The sequence below is a fragment of the Pseudorca crassidens genome, chromosome 3, assembly GCF_039906515.1.
Source record: "Pseudorca crassidens isolate mPseCra1 chromosome 3, mPseCra1.hap1, whole genome shotgun sequence".
Lineage (NCBI taxonomy): Eukaryota > Metazoa > Chordata > Mammalia > Artiodactyla > Delphinidae > Pseudorca > Pseudorca crassidens.
In genome coordinates, this window is record NC_090298.1 from 169,429,427 (window position 1) to 169,450,645 (window position 21,219).

Sequence of the window (21,219 nt, forward strand, 5' to 3'; positions counted from 1 at the left end):
ACGACCGGGGAGGAAGTGGGAGAAATGGACAGGGAAAAAAAGTTGGGCTGAGCCAACGCCTCCCCACTCCCCACCTCCGCCCCTCCCGAGCCACGCAGACCCTTGCGGGAGAGGACCGCAGAACCCAGGCGTCCGGGGCCGGGACCCCGTCCCGCCCAGTGGCCCGCAGATGGGTGGGGGAACTTGGAAAGCCGGGAAAACAACAGCCCAGCCCGCCCCTCGCCAACCCCTTCCCCCGCTACGCCCCTGGCGCAGCGGGCGGAGGCGACTCCTTTATATAATCTCGGGCGGGCAGGTTGGCTGTTTCATTGAGGGACCCGGGAGCCCAGCGGACCCAAGCAGTCAGCTGAAAACCTGCCCCCGGGTCCCTTCCGCGGCTGGGCAAACTGAGGCCCGGGGAGGGCCGGCGCCAGGCCCGAGGTCCCCACCCCCTCTCGCCCCCCCTACCCCCAGCAGCCCGGGCAGCCGCGACCCACGCCCGCGTCTCTCCTCGCAGTGCGCACAGCCCTCCCCGCCCCCGCTGCCATCCTGCCACGCCCCAGGCGTCGGGGGCAAAGCCCGCGCCCCCCCGCACCCGCCTCTGCGCAGAGGCTGGGGGCCTGTTTATCTGGAGGCCCCCACCCCCTCCACCCCGGGGGGCCCGCTCCCCCCGCGCCCCGGGGAGCTCTGGGGCCAGATAAGCTGGCAGGCTGGCACGGCGCCGCGCAGCGGGGCGGAGAGGTCAGAGGAGGGGGGGGCGCGCCGGGGGCGGGCTGGACCCCCCCACCAACTTGACAAAACCTAATAACAGCCCGGTCTCCCCAGCGCAGCGGGCGAAGCCCCACGGGAGGGCAGAGACGTGGCAAGAGGGGACCTGCCGAGCCTGTTCTGGCCTCTGAGGCCGGGGTGGGGGGGGGCGGGCTGGGCGTGGGGGGGCCGGCGGCTGCGGCACCTTTAAGACAAGGGAGGACCCCTCTTGCCCTCGGAGAAACCAGGAAGGGAGTCGCGAGCATCATACGGGGCTTTGGCTGTACTGTACAGTTACTGTAGGGGCAGTGACGCCGCCGCCGGAGCGAGGGAGCGACGAGGGGAGAGCCAGAGAGGGGAGAGCGAGACGCGGACCCCAGAGGCGAGCGGCCGAGGAGACCAGTCCCAACTCCGGGCCCCGGCCCCGCGCGCCCCGGCCCGGCCCGGCCCCGGCCCGGCCCCGAGAGGTAAGTCAGCGCCCGGCGTAGCCCCCAGCGCGGGGTGCAGGGCTGGGACGGGCCGGGGGCGCTGCGCCCACCCCTGCCCTCTCGGGAAGGGGCGATCCCGGGAGCCGGGGACGTCCCGCAAGTTTCAGAGGAGGGGGTGGTTGGCAGCTGCCTGGAGGCGGGAGGCGCCCTGGATCCCGAGGGCGGGGAGGGGGCGCCGCCCGGGAGTGGGTATTGGGGGCGAAGTGCATGGGCTTGTGCGCCAGCCCCCCCCTCCGTGCATGGTTTTTCGGGGCTCCCAGGCGCGCGGGGAGAGGGGGAGGGGAAGCGGGGCTGCATTGAGGGTGGGGGGAGCCGGCGTGGGGAGATAGGGGGCGCGTCGCGTGCTAAGTTTGCAGCTGGGTACTGGGGGCGCTCTCGCCCCCCGGGGGCCTATTCGGTGCTGCGTGCATACGTTGGAGTTGGCCAGGATTGAGCTCCATGGGGGAGGGGGGGGAGGGGGCTGAAAAAACAGGGAGGGGGGCTTTGCAAAGGAGGGGGAAGGGGTGGGGTGTCCGGGTGGGCGGGCGCGGCCGCTCGGGCCTCTGGGTATTGTAGTTCCCCCGCGCTCGCGACTGGCAGGTGGCAGGCGGATAGGACTACAAGTCCCAGGGTGCCCTGCGCTGGCGGTCCGCCGCGGCCCGCGGGTAGGGGCGGTGCGGAGGAGGGGCGGTGAGCGGCGGGCTGGAGAGCCAATGGGCGCGGGCCGATCGCGCGGCGCGGCTCGAGGGCGGGCCCTGCCGGCCAGAGGGCGGGGCCTGGAGCCGGGCTCCCCTTGCCGGGGGCCGGTGGCTGTCCCCGGCTTCCGGCTGCGCGGCCCGCGGGCCGGCCCCCTCCCCGCCTCGGGGCCCCTCCCCGCCTGGTTGTGTAACCGTCCCCAGCCCCCCTCCCCTCAGCCCCCCGCCCCGGGGGGGGGGTCACCCACCCGGCGCTCCCCGGGGAGGGCGGCGGCCCGGGCGGCCGCGCGGCGCAGGCGAGCCCGGGGATGCGCGGCCTAGTGCAGGCTGGGCCCGGGCGTGGGGGAGGCGGGCGGGCGGACCCAGATCCGGGGTAATTTGCATCGCCCTCCCCCCAGCCCGGGTGGGGATTGGCCGCCGGCGGCGGGGGGTGGCGCGGGGCCAGGCTCACTGCCGCCTCCCGGCCCCTCGGAGGGAGCCAGCCCAGCCGCAGCCGCCGCCACCGCCGCCGCCGGGGCCGGGCCCCCTCGCCGCTGCCCCGGGAAGGAGGTAGGAGCCCCCCGCGCGGGCGGCGCGGTGGGGGCCCGCGGGCCGGGGCGGGGGCCGCGCACTGCGGCCGGGGCGGGGGAGGGGGCCGCTTCCTGCCCCCGCCCGGGCCTGACTCAGCCCTGGGCGGGGGGACCGGCCTGGCCCCTCGCCCTGCCCGCGCGGCCGTCCGGCCCCGGCCCCGGCCCCGGGGTAGGGAGCAGAGAGCACCCCTCTGCCCCGCCCGCGCCCCCAAAGCGCGTGACCCCGTCTCCTCTGGCCCGGACACCCCTCCTTCCCCTTGACGCCACCACCACGTGCGAACCCTGAGCCCGGGCAGAGGAGGGGGTGAACTGGTGGGATCCGGCCCCCTCCCTCGCTCTGCCTCCCTCCCCGGCCTAGGAACCGGCCCCCTCCCCCAGCCCCGGGCCTGGGAACCAGGCAGGGGCCTGAGCTGGGGCCGGTGCACCCCCCGGGGCCCAGGCCTTTGCGGGTCCTGGGAGGCACTGTCCGCGCTGGCTGGCCGGCGGTGAGGGAGTCCGGTGGACCGCGGCAAGAGACTGCTGTCCAACCAGGCCCGGGCACCCTGTGGGCACCCACTAAATGTTTGGGGAATGTAGCCAGCAGTTGGCGGGGTGGCAGGGGGAGGTAGGCAACTCCTCTCTCCCCCTAGCCAGGCGGCGGAAGTGAGAGAGGTGTTGGTGCCCCTCCACCGGGTGTGCCCACCTGGCTCACCCATGGGTGGCGGGCTTGCTTGGCTTCCCCCACCCCCCCTCCCTGCCAGCTGCCTCCCGGACCAGGGCCGGAGCAGGCCCGGCCGGAGAGGGCGTCCAGGATTCCATGTCAGCCCCCCACCCCCACCCCAACAGGGCCAGGGCGTAACCCTGAGTGTGCCGCTCCCACACTGGGGGGCCCTCCCCAGGACCAGCCGATCACTTCCTACTGGCAGAGCTGGTCTTGGGAGAGGTCCGGGGAGTCCAGGCTAGGCCCTGCTGCTGCCCAGGCCCCGGAGGCTCCAGGTAGGGGGGCATTCTCCCCCGAGGGCCAACCCGGGTGGGGCCTGGCACTTATCGGTTGGGCTCGGGGCTCTGTTTACCGCCAGCCATCGCTGTGGAGACGGGAGCCTAGGGGAGAAGGGGGGGCAGGAGCCAGTGGCTGGAAGAGCGAAGCCCTGGGATCCGCATGCCTAATGAAGGAAAGAGGAGCCAACGGGGACACTGAAATTTTAATTCGTGGGTCACTTTGGGGGGGTATTTATTATTCAGTTCTGATTGGCTGACTGGCTGCGTGGTGGCCAGTCAGCACCCTGGCCCGGGCGGGGAGCCACGCAACTCTCAGCAGAGGCCCTCGGCAGCGGGTGGCTGCGGGGAGCCCATGCACCCTTTTCTCTGTGTGAGAGACTGAGGCCCGGCAGTGCTCAGCCTTCGTCCACTGGGGAAGGTTCTCGAGGCAATAGCTATATCTTGTGCTGGCGTTTTTCCTTCCCTTCTTTTCCTTGGAACCCTCTGACCCATAAGCTGGTTGGGCTGGTGGAGGTCCCCGATGCCGTGCGAGGAAACTGAGACCAGGAGGGGAGGCCAGACGCTAGCGTGGGGCCTCAGGGGCTTAGAGCAAGGCTCAGAGTGGTGCCCTATGGGGCAGGGAAGACTGAGGCCCTGGGGGAAGCAGAGAGCAGCCCAAGGTCACCCAGCCAGAGCTGGGTCTGACCCTTGTGGTCCTGCCTCCTAGTTTAGGACGCGTCCAAAGTCCTTTGTGTGTCACAGCCGAGGGGCGCCGGCCCACCTATCTTCCAGAGGGCTTGGAGGTTCACAGCAGGCACCTGTCTGCCAAATGGAGCCTTTGCCCCAAGAGGACAGTGAGGCTCAGAGAGGGGCAGCAAGGTGTCCAAGGTCACACAGCAGGGGCCTTAGCCTCCCTGCCTCCCGGTCTTCTGAGGCAGGCCCTTCCCACCCCATCTGAGCTGCAGCCCCGCCCCTTGGCACCTTGGCCCCTGGAGACTGGCAGGGCTCTGTGTTTTTACAACCCATTATTTCCGAGGAGACCCAGGTCACCTCCCAGAGCCAAGAGTCAGGGCCAACCCCTCTGAAGCAGAGCTGGCCCGAGGAGGGGGTCCACAGGGGTTTCAAATGCTGGCCCACTTGCTCTGTGACCTTGGACAAGCCCCATGGCCTTTTGGAGCCTGAGCATCCTTCTCTGTAAAATGAGGTGGTTGTGGGTCCCCCCCAGGTACTGCCTGCAGATCCACCTGTGTTCCCTTTCCTTGCCTCCCTCATGGAGGAAGCACCTGGGTCAGCTCAGGACACAGCAGGGATTCTGCTGGAGGGTGTGTGTGTGTGTGTGTGTGTGTGTGTGTGTGTGTGTGTCTGAGACACCCCCCCACCTGTCATCTTGTGCTCCAGGCACCTGATAGACCATAAACCACCCTGCAACAGCCCTGGGCAGTGGAGACCAGAGGAACAGGCTTGGGTGGGGGCCACCGTGGTCCAATCTCAGCCCAGCCCTCCGCTCCACCTGAGGTCCACCTAGGGAGGTCACCTCCCTTCTGCCAACCTCAGTTTTGCCATCGATACAATGGGGAGATTACCTTTAGGCCAAAAGTGAGGATTTACTCAGTGATTCCCCAGGAATGTTTGTTGAGTGACTGCTGTGTGGTGTCAGGGCCTGGGGGAGCCCCTCCTGCATCTCTTTTCTGATGCCCTGAGTTCACAGGTGTCAGCTGGACTCCAGCCCTGCCCCAGGCTTCCTGTGTGACCTCAGGCAAACCTCTCCCTTTTCTGGGCTGTCACAGGGCAGCTCTGAGGGGGCGTGAGAATAAGCTGTCCTCCCCCCACCGAGGCCCCCAGGGTGGGGGGATTTAGTCCCCTGCTGGTACCTGGGGGCAGTGTGTGTGGTGGGAGAGGAGGGTAGAGCCCTGGCAGGACTAGTTAGTTTGGCCAGATGGAGCCAGACAGGTGACCCGTGTTCAAATCCAGCTCTGCTGTGTGACCCTGGGCAAGTTGCCTCAGTTTCCTGGCCTGTGAAGTGGGGCAGTGGTTACAGACCCTTCCTCCCAGAGCTATGAGCATTGCTGCTGAGGTGATCCAGACCAGGCTCCCGTCAAGCCCCGTTGAGGAACAGCCCCTGCCCTTGCGGCCTGAGTCCCGAGTCTTTGGAGCACCAAAGCGCGGAAGGCGCCCTGTGGAGAATCTGGCCAAAGGACCAGCCCCTCCATCTGTCCCCCCAGCAGGCTGTGGACGGCCACTTGGTGGAAGTGTCCTCACCCACGCCTTTCGGGTTTGACTGGAAAACAAGGCTCGGTCCCACCTCCCATCAGGATGTGTTTGATAGGAGGGAACTGGCTGAATTTGTAGGCATAGGACACTGGGGCCCCAGTGGGCCAAGCACCCCTTTGGGGTTTCCAGGCCGAGCAGTCCACCTGCTCAGGCTGTGGGTGGGGTTGGGGGTGGTACAGGCACCTCCAGGTGACAAGCTGGCCTCAGGGGAGGGAGGGAGCAGTCTGGATGGAAGTCACCCAGGCCTCTCCTGGGCATCTTGGATAAGCAGGTGCAGCCTGAGTTGAGGGCAGTGTAGGCACGGATGGGATTCTGTGAAGCCTGGCTTTGGTTACTCCCGGTGACAGGAAGCTTATTCCTTCCACTTCCACTGAAAATGGCTCTTTCTTCACAGGGCTTCCTCTTGGAAGCTGGTCTTGGTGTCAGGGCTGTACTTCCTGGCCCACGACAGCACTCAGAGCGTGGGAACAGGGTGGGCCTCAGCCCCACCCATGAGTTGGGGCTCAGATGGGATCCCCATGACCTCCTAGTCCCCACCCCCACCAGCCTCCACACACACACTTCCCACTGGGCCTGCAACCTTCCTGCCTCTGGCCCTTTAAGGCCCCGGGCAGGAAGCCCCTCCCCATTTAGGGCAATAAATGGACACATAAAATGGCCGAGGGCCTGTCTGCTGGTGTCTGGCCTGGAGGGAGGCCTGCGAGGACAGGCGGGCAGGGGGCAGGCTGACAGCTGGCAGCCAGCAGTCACCCTGAGCCGTTGGTGCCCCCCACCTCCTGATCAGGACGTTGCATTCCTGTCCCATTAAACCCCGGCCTCGGTACTGGGCCAGGCGGGGATTGGCACCAGGTCGGGGCGGGGTAACCCGTCAGGACCAACCTTGCAACACAGGCTGCCAGGCTGGGAGGGGGCGGGGGCGGCTGGGCACTGGCCTGGCAGCCGCACCTGGGCGCCAGACTTACTGTGTGACCTTGGGGCGGCCGCCCACCCTCTCTGGGCCTGGTTTCCCCCCCACACACATGATGGCTCAGCTTCCTCCTGGGGCTCACCACACACTTCCTTGGTACACAGTAGTTGGGGAGGGGGCTGGATTCCTGGAATGACGTTCAGAGGTGAAGTTCAAAGCCCCCAATCCACAAGGGAGGGGGTAAACAGCCTCATTGGGCCTTTGGGGATTGTCCCTGGCACACAGTAGGTCCTAGGCCAAAGTTTGCTAAGAGGATGAGAGTGGAACCCTTTGCCACTGTCACAACCCCCAAGGAAAATGAGGCACAGAGAGGTGCTTTTCTTGGCCCAGGTTCACCCAGCTTGGAAATGGAGGAGCCAGGATATGGACGCGGGCTGCTGTGGCAGGTAGTAGGTGTTAGAGGTCCCTTATATAGTTTCCTTTCATTCTCTCCCTGAGTTGTAGGGAGGGAGGCCTTAACCCCCTGTTAAGCTGCCCGCATCCCTGGACACTCCTCCAGGAAGGCGTCAGGTGGCAATTACCTACCTATCCACTGCTGGCCACCCCCTGAGGAGTGTGGGGGGGAGGAGGAGGCCCGGCCCCAACCCTCACCTTGCACCTGACCTTGGGGACTCTCTAGCCTCCTTCCCCTGCCCCTCTCCCAGGTGCCCACCGCTGAGCCTTTGTCCCTGCTGTTTCCCATGCTTAGGACACCTTTCCCACAATCCTAGGGTCCTTCCTGGGTGACACCTGCTGTTCCTGGGACCAAGTCAGGACGCTCCTGACCTCTCCCTGCATCCCCAGTAGTTGAGAGGTGTCAGCTCAGGCCGGCTCAAGTCAGAGCATCTGAGTCCCAGCCTGGCTGTCGGTCTGTTGTGTGACCTTGCCCTGGCCTTATCACCTCCCTGAGCCTCTCCTCATCTCTAAAGCCCAGGGTCCAGTTAGTTCTTGAAGGTTCCAGGGCACAGAGGAGGCCCCCTGGGAGGGCAAAAAGCAGGCCCGGGTCCTTGCTGCCTGCTGCAGCAAGTGACCCTAGGTTAGATTGGAGGTGGGACTGGCACGGTCCCCTGGTACTGGGTGTGCCTGCCAGCCAGGTGGGCGGGGCTGGGTGTGGGCTCTCCAGCACATAGCTCTTTGGTCTTTGGTTCCTCCTGTCGTTTGCTGCGCCCCTACCGTGCACTGCCCAGGGGAGGCCGGGGGCGGGGGGTGGAGGGTGGCTTGGGAGCAGCCCAGAGGGAGGAGGGCGCCCCACCTCCAGCCCAGGAAGAGCCTGCTGAGACCTGCCCCTCGGCCAGCCGCCGAGTCAGCATCGAACGGCCCCGGAAATCCCATGGGGGCGAGTGTTGGGGTGGAGCTGTGATGAAACACGGGGCCCTGGGTGGGTGCGGGCCTGGGCTCAGGGGACCCTGGTCGTTGAGGGGGTGAGGCTTCCTGGAGGAGAGAATTTTCGTTGGCTCATTATTACCGAGGAAACCGCCACGTGTCGGGGCACCTACTAGGTGTCAGGTGCCAGCAGGGCCTCTTAGAGCCAGGAAGGGAGCCACAGGGGTCACCTGGTGAGACGGTGCTGTGGCGCACAGTGGGTGCTCAGTAATAGGTGCTTTTTGCTGCCTGGACCCCACGTGACTTCCTTCTCCCACCTGGCAGGGTCTTCCTCTGCTTTCTTAGAGGGAGGGCCCTGAGAGGCCCCGGGTAGGGGGAGGGCAGTGGCCCCGGGCGTGGCAGGCAGGTGGCGTACGTTCCTGGAGAGAGGGCTGGGTCAGCTTAGTTTCCAGGGCCAGGGAAGGGGCTGTGGCTGGCTGGGAGGTGTCGGGGAGGGAGGGTTGGGGGACCCCCAGCCTCTCGCCTCTGTCAGCTCCTGGATCAGCCTTGCTGGGTGCCCTTGGCCTGGATTCTAGCTGTCTCTGGGCCTTGGTGTTCTCATCTGTAAATGGGGGTCATGCTACTTCCCTGGGGCTTTCCTTGGCTGGTATTGCCCCAGGCCCTGCCCTTTGGGGGAGGGTCTCAGATGATTATGTGCGGGAAATAGAGGCCCCAGCTGGGAAAGGACAGGGGTGCGGACCCTCAGACCCAGCCCAGACCCAAGGGCTGCCCCACACAACAGGCTCTTAGCATGTGGCCCGGCTCCTCCAGCTGGTGGAGATCCAAGCCCAGGGCTGGGTACATTGCCCCAGGCCAGGTTCAAGGCTGGAGCTTGCTCCTTCCCAGCCGGGTGGCTTCCAGCAAGTGGGAGCCTGGGCAGCCTCACGCTTGAAGTAAGGATGTGCCAGCGCCTGGCCCGGTGGGCTTGGTGCCGGTGGGAAGGGGGGGGTGGAGGGGCCGTGGCGAGGGGTGAGTCACCTGGACCAATTCAGGTCTCGACCTAGAGGCCCCAGGAGGACCCCTGAGGGGACACTGGCAAGCAGGGCCAGGGTGGCCATCTTGGCGCGTTGGTGGCCCGGATCAGAGGAGGGGCGAGGAGGGGCCGAGGCCGGTCTGATCCGGAGTCCCATCTGCCCACTCGCTCCCTGGGGCCCGGGGCCAGACGGCAGATGGTGGCAGGGGGTGGAAGCCGCCACAGGGGGCTCTGCCGAGGCTTCCCGTGGCCGAGCCTGGGGGGGGGTCGCGCCCCCATCCCCTTCCTCCTGCTCCCAGCAGCCACATCTGAGCCTGCCCCGCCACCCACCGCGGGCTGGCGGAACAGAGGCGGGAGCTAAGCAGCTGGTGCGGTCGGCGGGAAAGAGGGCGGGCGGCGGAGAGAGGCGTCCCGGGAAGTGCACTGGCCGCCTGCACGCCACACAAAGGCCTCTGTGTCGGCCCCAAGGCCTGGACCCCATTCGCAGGGCGGCCCTGGGTCGGGACAGGCCTACCCTGGCCTTAGGACTGACCAGACCAAGCCCAGCTCCCTTGCCGGGCCAGCCGCCTGTATCCCACTAGAGGCACAGTGGGAGGGATCTGTGTTAGAGCTGAGCTGGGTCACCCAGCTGGGGGTCCTGGGGTCTTTAGAGGCTGAGGAAGGCCCGGTTCAGGCCCTCTCCCCAGAGACATGCAGAGGCTCTGGCCTGAAAGCAGGCTGGCTGGGCCTGGAGGAATGTGGGTTTTGTTGGGTGGCTTGGGGCGGCCGGGGGCTCCCCGGAGAGGGTGGAGGGGTGGGGACAGAGCCAGAGGGTTGCACAAGCGCCCAAGTGGGTGGATGAGTCACAGCCCAGGGGAAGGCGGAAAATAGGAGGCAGGGGAGAGGGGCGGGACAGAGTCCCCCCCGTGGCCCTGCTTTTCCAAAGGCTTCTGCCCATTTGACAGATGGGGAGACTGAGGCCCGGAGAGTGGCAGGGCCTCGTCCCGGGCCGAACAGTGCAAACAGGGTGGCCAAAAGGAGAGGGGCTGGCCAGGCAGGAGGTGGGCAGGAGGCCCCCTGGCCCCCCACTCCTCCTTGACAGGGTCAGCTTGAGTGGGCAGGGAGGAGCATCAGGCAGTGGCCTGGTTTCCCCCAGTTACTCACTGCGAGGGTTGAGCCACGTCCTAGGGGTTCCACAGGGCAGGAAGGGGTCTGTCCTGCAGAGTCACCGCCCCACCCCACCAGGGCACGCCCACGGCCCTGATGACCCTGGCCAGGTCCCTGGGTCTTGGCCTTACCCCTTCCTGACTCAGAGCCCCCCAAGAGAACTGGGCCCGACCAGGAGGCAGGAGAGAAGGTTAGGGAGGCCGAGGGGCTAGGCAGGGATGGACGGCCATGCTGGTTGGATATTGGCTCTTGGGTCAGTTGCCCTGGGTTTGAGTTGAGGTGCAGCCATGGGCCCCTGGGACTCCCTGAGCCTGAGCCTCATTTTCTCACCTCTGCGGTGGAGACGGTGCTGCCTCTGGGACTGCTGGGCGCTCAGCCAGGGCAGCGCACGGTGGGTGCCTTATGTCACCGCTGTGGCCTCCTAGAGAGGGCATGGGCAGAATCCCGTGCTCAGATTCATTAGGAAACAACTTGTGTTGGGCATTTATTGAGCACCTTCTGTGTGCTCCCACGCCACTTCAAATTGTCCTTTGGACAGGCACTCCCCTCTCTCGTAAAGCCAGGAGGGGGGCCGGTGTTCATCTCTGAAGCACCCAGTTGGGTTTCGCCAACGTCCTCTCACTTTGATGATGCAGAACCAGCCATGGACCATCCTGATGCAGAGCTGGGGAAACCGAGGCTGGTGGGGGAGGTGGGGGCACTACTTTCTGAGGGCCTCGCAGCCCAGCCAGTGGGCCCGGCCCTCCCTGTCCCTCACGACCGCCCCTTCCTCCCCGGCGCTGCAGGTCTCGGCGCGGAAGATGGCCGGCGGCGTGGACGGCCCCATCGGGATCCCGTTCCCCGACCACAGCAGCGACATTCTGAGCGGACTCAACGAGCAGCGGACGCAGGGCCTGCTGTGCGACGTGGTGATCCTGGTGGAGGGCCGTGAGTTCCCCACGCACCGCTCGGTGCTGGCTGCCTGCAGCCAGTACTTCAAGAAGCTGTTCACGTCGGGTGCCGTGGTGGACCAGCAGAACGTGTACGAGATCGACTTCGTCAGCGCCGAGGCGCTCACGGCCCTCATGGATTTCGCCTACACGGCCACGCTCACCGTCAGCACAGCCAACGTGGGCGACATCCTCAGCGCCGCCCGCCTGCTCGAGATCCCCGCCGTGAGCCACGTCTGCGCCGACCTCCTCGACCGGCAGATCCTGGCGGCCGATGCGGGTGCCGATGCCGGCCAGCTGGACCTCGTAGATCAAATTGATCAGCGAAACCTCCTTCGTGCCAAGGAGTACCTCGAGTTCTTCCAGAGCAACCCCATGAACAGCCTGCCCGCCGCCGCCGCCGCCTCATTCCCATGGTCTGCCTTTGGCGCATCCGACGATGACCTGGACGCCACCAAGGAGGCCGTGGCCGCTGCCGTGGCCGCCGTGGCTGCCGGCGACTGCAATGGCTTGGACTTCTACGGGCCCGGCCCCCCAGCTGAGCGACCCCCGGCCGGGGACGGGGATGAGGGAGATAGCAACCCAGGTCTGTGGCCGGAGCGTGATGACGACGCCCCCACTGGGGGCCTCTTCCCACCCCCCGTGGCCCAGCCGTCCACCGCCACACAGAACGGCCACTACGGCCGGGGCGGGGAGGAGGAGGCAGCCTCGCTGTCAGAGGCGGCCCCGGAGCCGGGCGACTCTCCGGGCTTCCTGTCGGGCACGGCCGAGGGCGAGGACGGGGACGGGGCCGACACGGACGGGCTGGCGGCCAGCACACTGCTGCAGCAGATGATGTCGTCGGTGGGCCGGGCGGGAGCGGCGACGGCGGGGGACAGCGACGAGGAGTCACGGGCGGATGACAAGGGCGTCGTGGACTACTACCTGAAGTACTTCAGCGGCGCCCACGACGGCGACGTCTACCCGGCCTGGTCGCAGAAGGTGGAGAAGAAGATCCGGGCTAAGGCCTTCCAGAAGTGCCCCATCTGCGAGAAGGTCATCCAGGGCGCCGGCAAGCTGCCGCGGCACATCCGGACCCACACGGGCGAGAAGCCCTACGAGTGTAACATCTGCAAGGTCCGATTCACCAGGTGAGCCGGCGCCACCGCGGCGGGGGGCGTGGGGGAGGGGGGTGCTTCCTGGGGGCCCTTTGCCCCAAAAGCAGCCACACGGGGACCCCCTGCCCCGCCTGCGCGAGCACGCTCACACCCTGCCTCCGCGTGCGAAAACAACACCACGCCCTGCCCTGCAAGGGTGCCTTGTCCATCAGGGCACCCCCGACCCCCATGCGCCTGTCGAGAGAGCCTGGGTGGGTGGTGCCGCGCAGGCCCTAAACAAGGTGACCACTAGAACATAAAGCGTGCCAGGCGGTGCCGACCTGTGTGAGGCTGGAAGGAAGGGCCCAAGGAGTTGCTTTTCTTCCTTTTCCCTGGGTGGTTCTTCTCATCCCGACTGGAGCATTTGGGCCTTGGGAGAGGGTGACAGCCCCACTGGGAGCAGGGAGTTCTGGTCGTTAGGTAACTTTGAAGTCTTCCGTGAGCCCGGGGGACTTGCTTCATTCAGCCAACATTTATGGAGTGCCTGCTGGGTGCCAGGCCCTGTTCTAAAAGTGGACGGACAAGCCAAAATCCCCGTGGGGGCGACGGAGCATGTGCGAGATAAAACCGCAGAACTGATAACACTAGTTGGTGGAAAGTGCCAGGGAGGAAAAGAGCAGAGAACAGGGTCGGGGTGTGGTTGTAGGTGCTGCCTTAAACAGGGAGGCTTCCCCGAGGACTGAGAGCTGAAGGAGGAGAAGGAGGGAGCCATGGGGAGCGGGAAAGGGAGAGGCAGAGGGAAGAGCCAGTGCAAAGGCCCTGAGGCCAGTTCAGCTTAGGGACTCGCCACAACCAGTGGAGGGAAAAGGGCACGGGAGCCGTTGGGCTTGGTCCCTGGACAGGAGGAGTTTGAGGCCAGGCTGGGGGGATTTTGCGATCTGGTCTTAAGAGTCCAGAGGTGGCAGGCTGGGCCAGCCCAGTGGGAGCGGGGGGCTGGTGTGTGGGGGCCTAGCCAGGCTGGGTGACTCAGCATCACCCCCTACTCTCACCAGCCCCGGGGTTCCCCAAGCCACACCCACCCAGGCCGAAGAAAGAGGCCATTGTCCCAGCTTCCCGGCCCTGCCCTGTGGGGACAGGATCTGGGAGCTGACCCCCGGACCAGCACCTGGGCCCCCTCCCCAGCAAGCCAGGAGAGGAGGGTGTGGCTGGGACTCCAGGGCCCAGGAGTGCCAGGCAGGGGTAAAGGGCACTGGCCGGGAGGCAGGCAGCCTGGTGGGTGGCCTGGCTCCCCCCCTTTGGTGAGATTGGGGTGCCGCTGGTCTTAGGGGCCTCCCTCTTGCTCCAGATGTGGAGATGGTGGACTGGGCTGGCTGTGGGTCCTGCCCTCAGGGGTCTTAGAGCCTGGGAGGAGCAGCCTGGTAGAGGCCCAGCAAGCCAGAGCCTGGAGAGGTGACACCTTCCCCCACGCCCCCACCCTCAGCCAGGCTCAGTTTCACCTTCTGGCCTGGAGCTCTCTTGGCCACCCCGCCCTCAACCCAGGGCTGATCCTGTTTGCCGTTCTAGGAAACTGAGGCATAGAGAGGGCCACCAGGCCAGGCCTCTTCCTCCCAGGTGCCCACCTGGCTCCTCTCTGCCCCCCAGGGCCCCAGCCCCCGCCCCTCCCTCCAGGCTGGGGAGCCCAGGGGCCCCTCTGAGTCACACTAGAGAGTTGAGTAAGCAGGGCCTGTGGCGGCCGGGGCTATAATTACCCAGGCCGGGGCTTGAAGTGATGAAACTGGGGCTTCCTCCACCCCCACCCCACATTGGGACAGCCCCCAACCCTCTGTGCAACTCAGGGCAAGTCACTTCCCCTCTCTGAGCCTCCAAGCCTCAGCTAGGGACATCTCTGTACAGTGCTAGAACAATCCGAGTCCCTCCTGTTCCCTCCGTGACCTGGCCCCAGGGTCTCAGTGGGACAACTGGGAGACCATGTTAGCCGGCTCCTAGGAGGCGGGGTAGGCGGTGGCGGGAAGTGCCTGGCCCTTGCCATCCTCTTTCTGGTAACAGCTCAAGATAATCCAGGGAGCGATGAGTTTATTGTGGCCCAGGTTCTGCTGGCTCACGTGGGGGTATAACGGGGCCAGAGAATAGGCAGGGGGTCTGGTTGCAAAGGTCCAGGTCTTGATCCTCAGAACAGTAAGAAGCCATAGAAGTTAGGCCAAGCAGGGACACCAGCTCTGTGGGAGGTGCCAGAGGGAGGGACTTGGGACTGAAAGAGCCTGGGGGGAGGAGGGTGCAGGCCTTTGTCTCGGGGTTGGGAAAGATTTCCTGGAGGAGGAGGGGCATTTCCGGTGGGGCTTTGAAGGATGAGTAGGAGTTTATTAGTCCTGGCACTGAAGAAGCTCTCAGTCTGGTGGGCATCAGAAGGGAGAGACCCTGAGTGACTCAGTGGAGCATAAGAGTCTGCAGCAAGGAGCAGGTCAGATTCTACCCAGAGCTCTGGAGACCCAGGTCCCTGCCCCTGCCTTGTGGATTCCAGGCAGGAATCCACCCCCATCACTATGGACCAGCATAGGACAATAGAAATATCATGTGAGCCACCTCCGTGACTCTACATTTTCTGGCAGCCACATTTTTAAAAAGTGAAAGAAACAGGTGAAAGTAATTTTAATCGTACTTTACATAGTCCATTAGTTCTATTTCAATATGTGATCAATAAGCAAAATTATAAATGAGATATTGTACAGTACATTGAGCAAATGAAGTCTTCAGAATCTGGGGTGCCTTTTGCACTTCTTACGCATCTCACCTTGGACCAGCCACATTTCAAGGGCTCAAGGGGACAGAGCAACACCTGGGCCATAGCCTCCCCAGAGCTGATATGGTGACCAGCTTTGTGGGCCAAAGGCCCCAGGCTGAGCCAGGTCCACACAGTTCCCTGTGGGTGAGATGGGCATGGAGGGGCCCTGGAATCACACCCAGTCCCTGTTTTCAGGGCTCACAGTCCAGTCAGGGAGACAGATGAGAAACAAAGGCGGTGGCATGAGGGACCGGGGTTGAGGGAGTCTGGGAGGGCCTCTCTGAGGAGATCACGTTTGGGCTGAAATTCAACTGTGAAGATCTGGGAGGGAAAAAAGTGCTCCAGGTAGCCAGAACAGCATGTTTAAAGGCCCTGAGGTAGGCTCCTTGTTATCAGCGTGTTGGGGTGACAGCCAGGAAGCCAGTGTGGCCAGAGCAGAGGGAGGCAGAGGTGAGGGGAGATCTGGCAGGAACTGGGGGTAGGGGGTGGGGTCCCTGGGGTGGGGACTTGGTTACTACTGTGACCAGCTGCTCTGGATTTTCAGTGACTGAGGGGTTTCCCAGGACACAGAACTTTCAGTGCTAAAGCCAGGACAGCTTAACCCTCTCTGTTACCAAATACTCCGGCATTCCTCCTTGTTCCTTGTAGCATTTTCAGCACCTGGAACGGGGTCTGCTATGCAGCAGGTGCTCAGTAAATGCCTGTAGTGTGAAGCCATGCACCTGCCACTGGGCAGAGCCCCAGGTGGGAGGGAGGCCTGTTATCTTCCTCCTCCTATGCATAAGAAAAGGGTTTCAGTGGGACTTCCCTGGTGGTCCAGTGGTTAAGACTCTGCGCTTCCACTGCAGGGGGCATGGATTTGATTCCCTGGTGGGGGAACTAAGATCCCGCAGTGCGGCCAAAAGAAAAACTGGGTTTCAGAGAGGTTCAGCCATTTCCCCGTGGCCACACAGCGAGCGGGGTCCAAGACCCTTTTCACACCTTGGTGGGTTCCTTGGTGCTGTTCTCAGAATGGGGACCCGCACCCCCTTTCCCCGCAAAACGGGGGCGCCCCTGCCGCAGCCCACCTTTCTGCAAGGGTCCCGGTTTCCCCGCGCCGAGGCTGGCGGGGACGGGGGGCTTCCATCCTGGGCATGGGCCCGGCCGGGCGCCAGCTGACCCTCGGCCCGTCCACAGGCAGGACAAGCTCAAGGTGCACATGAGGAAGCACACGGGCGAGAAGCCGTACCTGTGCCAGCAGTGCGGGGCGGCGTTCGCGCACAACTACGACCTGAAGAACCACATGCGCGTCCACACTGGCCTGCGCCCCTACCAGTGCGACAGCTGCTGCAAGACGTTTGTGCGCTCCGACCACCTGCACAGACACCTCAAGAAGGACGGCTGCAACGGCGTGCCCTCACGCCGCGGCCGCAAGCCCCGGGTGCGGGGTGGCGGGCTTGGGGGGCCCGACCCCGCCCCTGCCCCGGGGGCCCCTGTGCCGCCCGGCGCCCCTGCCCCGCCCGGGTCGCCGGACGCGCGGCGCAATGGCCAGGAGAAGCACTTTAAGGACGAGGACGAGGATGAGGACGAGGCCAGCCCCGACGGCCTGGGCAGGTTGAATGTAGCGGGCGCCGCTGGGGGAGGCGACGGGGGCGCCGGGGCCACCGCCGATGGCAGCTTCGCGGCCGGACTCGCTTGAAAACCAAAAAAAGAGAAAACAGAAACCCGAGAAAGAGAGAGAGAGAGAGAGCAAATCACCCACCACCCCCAAAAAACACAAAAAAAGAAATCTATCTATATACAGATATCTATATCTATATATATATATATACAGATATATATATATGAAGCGTCACAGAATCTAGGGTAGTGCTTTTCTCAGATTTTTCTCCTTCATGATGTTCTCTCCCTCCACGGGGACCCTCGCCCCCCCACCCCCAGCCCCGCTTGCCCCCCACCCCGTTGATGGCTTTCGGGGCTCAGCTTGGGGTTTTTGTGGGATACGAGGGTTCTGAGCTCCCCGGGCGCCCCGCGGTTCGGGGTCTGGGGTCCCATCGGAGGCCCGATCAGGGCCCCAGGTCCCAGCAGGGGTGAGGGTGGTCACGGGGGCGTGGGCCGGGGATGGCGGGGGAGGGGGGGACTTTTCTTTTCCTCGCCCTGCCCCGCCCCCGCTGATTTCTAGAGTCTTTTGAGATAAGACCTTAAAAATGATTTGTGTCCGCTGTGAGCGGACGTTAAAACGGCCCCATCCGCACCCCCACCCTCCTTCCTCAGGGCACTTCCGAAGTGGGGGTCTCCCCCTCCGTCTCCCCACCTGCCTCCCTGCCTCCCGTCCCTGCCTGTGGTCCCCCGGATCTCCTGGCCACCGCGACACAAATCTATTTATTTCCAGGCGTGGAGAAAGGGGAGAAGACGGGGAAGGGGGGGAGGGCACCAGGGTGACTCCCCAAGGGCCCCCGCCGCCTTCCTTCACGGCACTTACAACCCGGCGGGACCTGCGGGCCGCCACTCAGGGTGCCCCTGCCACCCCCGTCTTGGTCCTCCGACCCAGGCCCACCCCAGACCCCATGAGACGTTTGGAGATTCGAAACTTTTTGTCTTCACCCTCTCCCCTTCCCCTAGCCCTGTCCCGATTTTTAAAAGCACTTTTTGGATTTTTTTTTCTCTTTTCCTCCTTAAAAACAAAATTTATATATAGATATATATATATATAAAATATACTTTTCCTCAGAGGAGCAGGCGACTGTGGGGTGAGAGAGCCAAGAGCAGAGGGAACGCAGGGTCTCACGGTGGCAGGGATGTGGGGAGCGAGAGTGTCCAGAAGTTCCAGTGTCACAAAAGCAATAAAAACAAGATTTTACAAAAATGAAAGGAAAAAAAAAAAAAAAACAACAAGACAACCAACCACAAATAGAAGTCTTGGCACTTTGTAACAGAACGGGTACTACACTTTATCTTAATTCTTAATTTAAAAACATGTTTACAAGTTGCAACCAACTTCTATGAAAAGTCAAAAAGACAAAAAAAAAATAAATAAGAGCGAGAGAGCGAGCGAGAGAGAGAGAGCGAGAGAGAGCAAACAGAAATTCCTAAAAGTCGATTTATTTTTGTACAAAATAATAAAAAAAGAAACCCACCACAGACGTAGAATCCACTTCTGTTCCCCGAGGTGAGAAGGGGGTCAGGAAGTCACGGGTGAGGGCGAAGCCTTCTGAGGTATTTGTGCTTTCCCATGGGGGCTCGCCTTGCAGGCAGGACTGCGGGGTTTTTGTGTTTCTGCCGTGTCCCCCCCACCCCGCCCAGCACCTCCCCGCCCCATTCTGTCCCTTTTTGGGTTCTGATTTGGAGACGTCTCCTCACCTGCTAGCCATACAGTGGCCACCCGTGTCCGCGGGGACCCTCCTTACCGACTCCCCAGCTCAGGGATGGGCCCGAGAGAGGGCTGGCCTTCCAACCAGCCGGAGCAATCCCGTCTCCCTGCCCTTGCCCCCGACCCTTGCTGTCCCCCCACCCTCCAACATGGCCGCCCTTCCTTGTGGCCACCGAGGAGCTGCCATCTTGGATACACCATCCCCACCTAGGTGGGTGACAGGGGGCCTCACCTCCAGGGCCTTACTCCACCCCCCACTGCACCCCTCTTTTTACTCAAAGGCACTGACTGTAACCTGGGGGCTGGCACCCGCCTCCCCCCAGCCTCTGGCTCCCCAAAGGCCCGGCATTGACCGAGCCACAGGCCACGGACTGGGGCCAGGGCTGGGGAGGCCGTGTCGCCAGAGGCCGGGGCACCCTCCTCCCCCCCACCCATCCCCCGTCGCATATGCAACCCTAGCGTGGGGCCCTGTAAATAGACGCTCTGCTGAGCGGAGACCCTTCCTCGTCAAAAGCCGGAGGTGCGGGGGGTGTCCCCGCTCCCCGCCTCTAGCTGCTGGCCCGTCACCCCATGCCCCTTGGTTCTGTGACAGACCCCATCTCTTTCTTGTTTTTAAAGGGAAGCTTTTAAAGAAGGCAACTTTCATCATTGTTTCTACAGGACAGTTTTTTTGTTTCCTCCTGCTCCCCCCACCCCTGAGCCTGTCAGCCCCCCAGATGTCTCAGGACCCCCCCTCCTGAGGGGGGTGGCAGGGGAGCCCAGGGCCGGGTGGCCCCGCCCACACCCCAGCATCGTGGGGGCGAGCTCTCTCAGAGAACAACCCATGCAAGCTGAACAGGGAGCTCGAGTGCCCAGGCTAGGGGGACCTGCACCCCTACCCCATCCCAGAGAGGTTCCCTGAAGGGACAGCCCTCTCCCCCACTACCCACACACCCCCTCGCAATAAAACCAACTGAAAAATCACAGCTGTCGTCCTGGCCGGGTGGGGGGAGACCAGGCTTGGGGGATTAAGGCCTCTGGGACTACAGCGGGGGCAAGGGCTGAACCCCCGCCGAGCACACTTTAACACAAACCTCCTCGGGAATTGCACTAAACCCCTACCCCTAGCTCTGCGCTCAGCTTCTGCCAGCCTTGCCCACCCACTCCGCCTTAACCCCTCTCCTGCTGCCCACCAGCCCATACCCGGGGGCCGCAGCATCTGCATGGGCCCAGAGCCGGGACCCCCGCCCTCCCAGCCCAGGCCCTGCCCCCCAACTCCGCGCAATCACATACTGTATATAGACGTGGATCAATTTTATTTTTATTCTTTAAATTAAGGTCGTGATAAAGTGTTGCCAAAGATACTGCTGAATTCTCGCGTTTCAGGAAACAAACAAACAAAAAATTTTGAGGGGGAACGTGCTGACTGGTCAGAAAGGACAGAGCAAAAAGTTTTTTTGTTTGGTTGTTTGGGGTTTTTTTTTGTGGTTTCTTTTTTTGGGGTGTTTTTTTTTTTTTTTTTTAACTGCCTGGTACAAAAAAAAAAAAAGAAAAAAAGAAAAACAGCGAAATTGTTATTTCCATCATCTTGGTGAAGCTGCGTGAATGTGTGTGTGCGCTTGTGTATGAGTGAGGTCCAGGCGGGGGGAACTCCAGGAGGGGGCTCCGGCAGGGGTGGGGGGGAGGGCGTCCTGGGACGACGGCGGTGGGCCAGCAGGATGGTGGGGGCCGGAGCCCTCACCTGGAGCGGTCGCCAGCCTGCAGGACCCGGGAGAGAGAGATTAGCACCCTTGCTGCTGCCCCCTGGCTAGCCCCCTCACCTTGATCCCCACCCCGCCTTTTGAGATTAGGAGAAAAAAAAAAAAGGCAAAAAAATACAAACCTTAAAAACCAGTGAATGTAAAGTGCCGGACCAGGCCCAGCCTGACAAGAGTTTGAGTCTGGACCTGTGCCCAGCTGGGCTCCCCTGGGCCATACCAAAGTCTGCCCCCCGTGGGCAGCTCGCCCAGGAGACCCCTCATGGCTATCCTGTCTTGTCACCCTGTTTGTACGTGGCTGTCCCTTTGCTTCCTTCCAAGGGGGAGGGGGTCTTAGGTAGGGGGGAGGGGTCCCCCAGCCCCTTCAAGAGTGTTCTGGGGAGTCTTTGCACTACTGAGACCCATTGTCCGTGGAGGGAACGGCCTCGTGGCATGTGATGGGACAGAAGAGGCAGGGGCTCCTCCAGGACCAAGGCAGTCCAGGCAGCCAGGATTGTAGGCGGCAAGAAACGAGAGTGAAAGGAAAAGCAGGAGAAAAAAAGTAAAAAATCAATAAAAAAAAAAAAGCAAAAATCCTATTTTTTGAGAAAGAAAGATATTTATATTTGCAGTTTTATTTTAAAAAAGTTATTTAAGCTGAGGAAGCAGCCTTCCTGGAGTGGGGATGTTGGCTGGCGCAGGACGGGTCAGGGCCTGGGGCTCGGGCACCCCAGGAGCCATAACCTCAGAGTAAGACTAGCTCGCACTAAATATATAGATTTACACGGGGGGTGGGGGGGCAGGGCAGGAGATGGAGGGGGCTGGGGAGACCTCCATCGCCTGGCTGGGGCTGCCTGAAGGCTGTGGCCAGGGGTCCCAATGCCCAGGGTCCCCCCTGCCCCACCCGGGCCCAGACATGAGGTGCCTTGGACTTTGGGGGGCCAGGCCTGGTGGAGGGGGGCAGGGGTGGCGCCCACCGGGGGCACAGAGCACAGAGCAGACATTCCATAGACTGTATTTGAGAGTCTTTATAAAGTGTGGGAGATTTAAAAAAAAAATTGATAAAAATGCACTTTTGGGGGGTGGGGAGGGAAAAGCTTTAAAAGTAATAAAAGAAACAAAAAAACAAAAACAAAAAGACAAAAGATGATGAAAAACCAGACAAAAAAAAATCATTTTTCTTGTACATAAAAAAACCACTAAACGCAGCCTGTTACGACCGCTGCTGCCTCATTTGCCTGATTTTGATGTTCTTTGTG

General features: G+C 63.0%; 1 protein-coding gene across 5 annotated transcripts; it reads left to right on the top strand.

Moving 5' to 3' along the window:
* The first annotated feature begins 503 nt into the window (after positions 1-503).
* ZBTB7A (zinc finger and BTB domain containing 7A) lies at positions 504-20,117 on the top strand. Of its 5 annotated transcripts, none has more exons than XM_067734196.1 (3): positions 504-1,193; positions 10,898-12,171; positions 16,073-20,117. In XM_067734196.1, the coding sequence occupies exons 2-3, from the start codon at positions 10,913-10,915 to the stop codon at positions 16,572-16,574; spliced, it is 1,761 nt and encodes a 586-aa protein (XP_067590297.1). In that variant the 5' UTR covers positions 504-1,193; positions 10,898-10,912; the 3' UTR covers positions 16,575-20,117. The 5 variants fall into 5 exon arrangements, with proteins under 5 accessions (XP_067590297.1, XP_067590296.1, XP_067590298.1 ...); XM_067734195.1 differs by lacking the exon at positions 504-1,193 and adding an exon at positions 2,195-2,437; XM_067734197.1 differs by lacking the exon at positions 504-1,193 and adding an exon at positions 2,561-3,432.
* Positions 20,118-21,219: the final 1,102 nt, after the last annotated feature.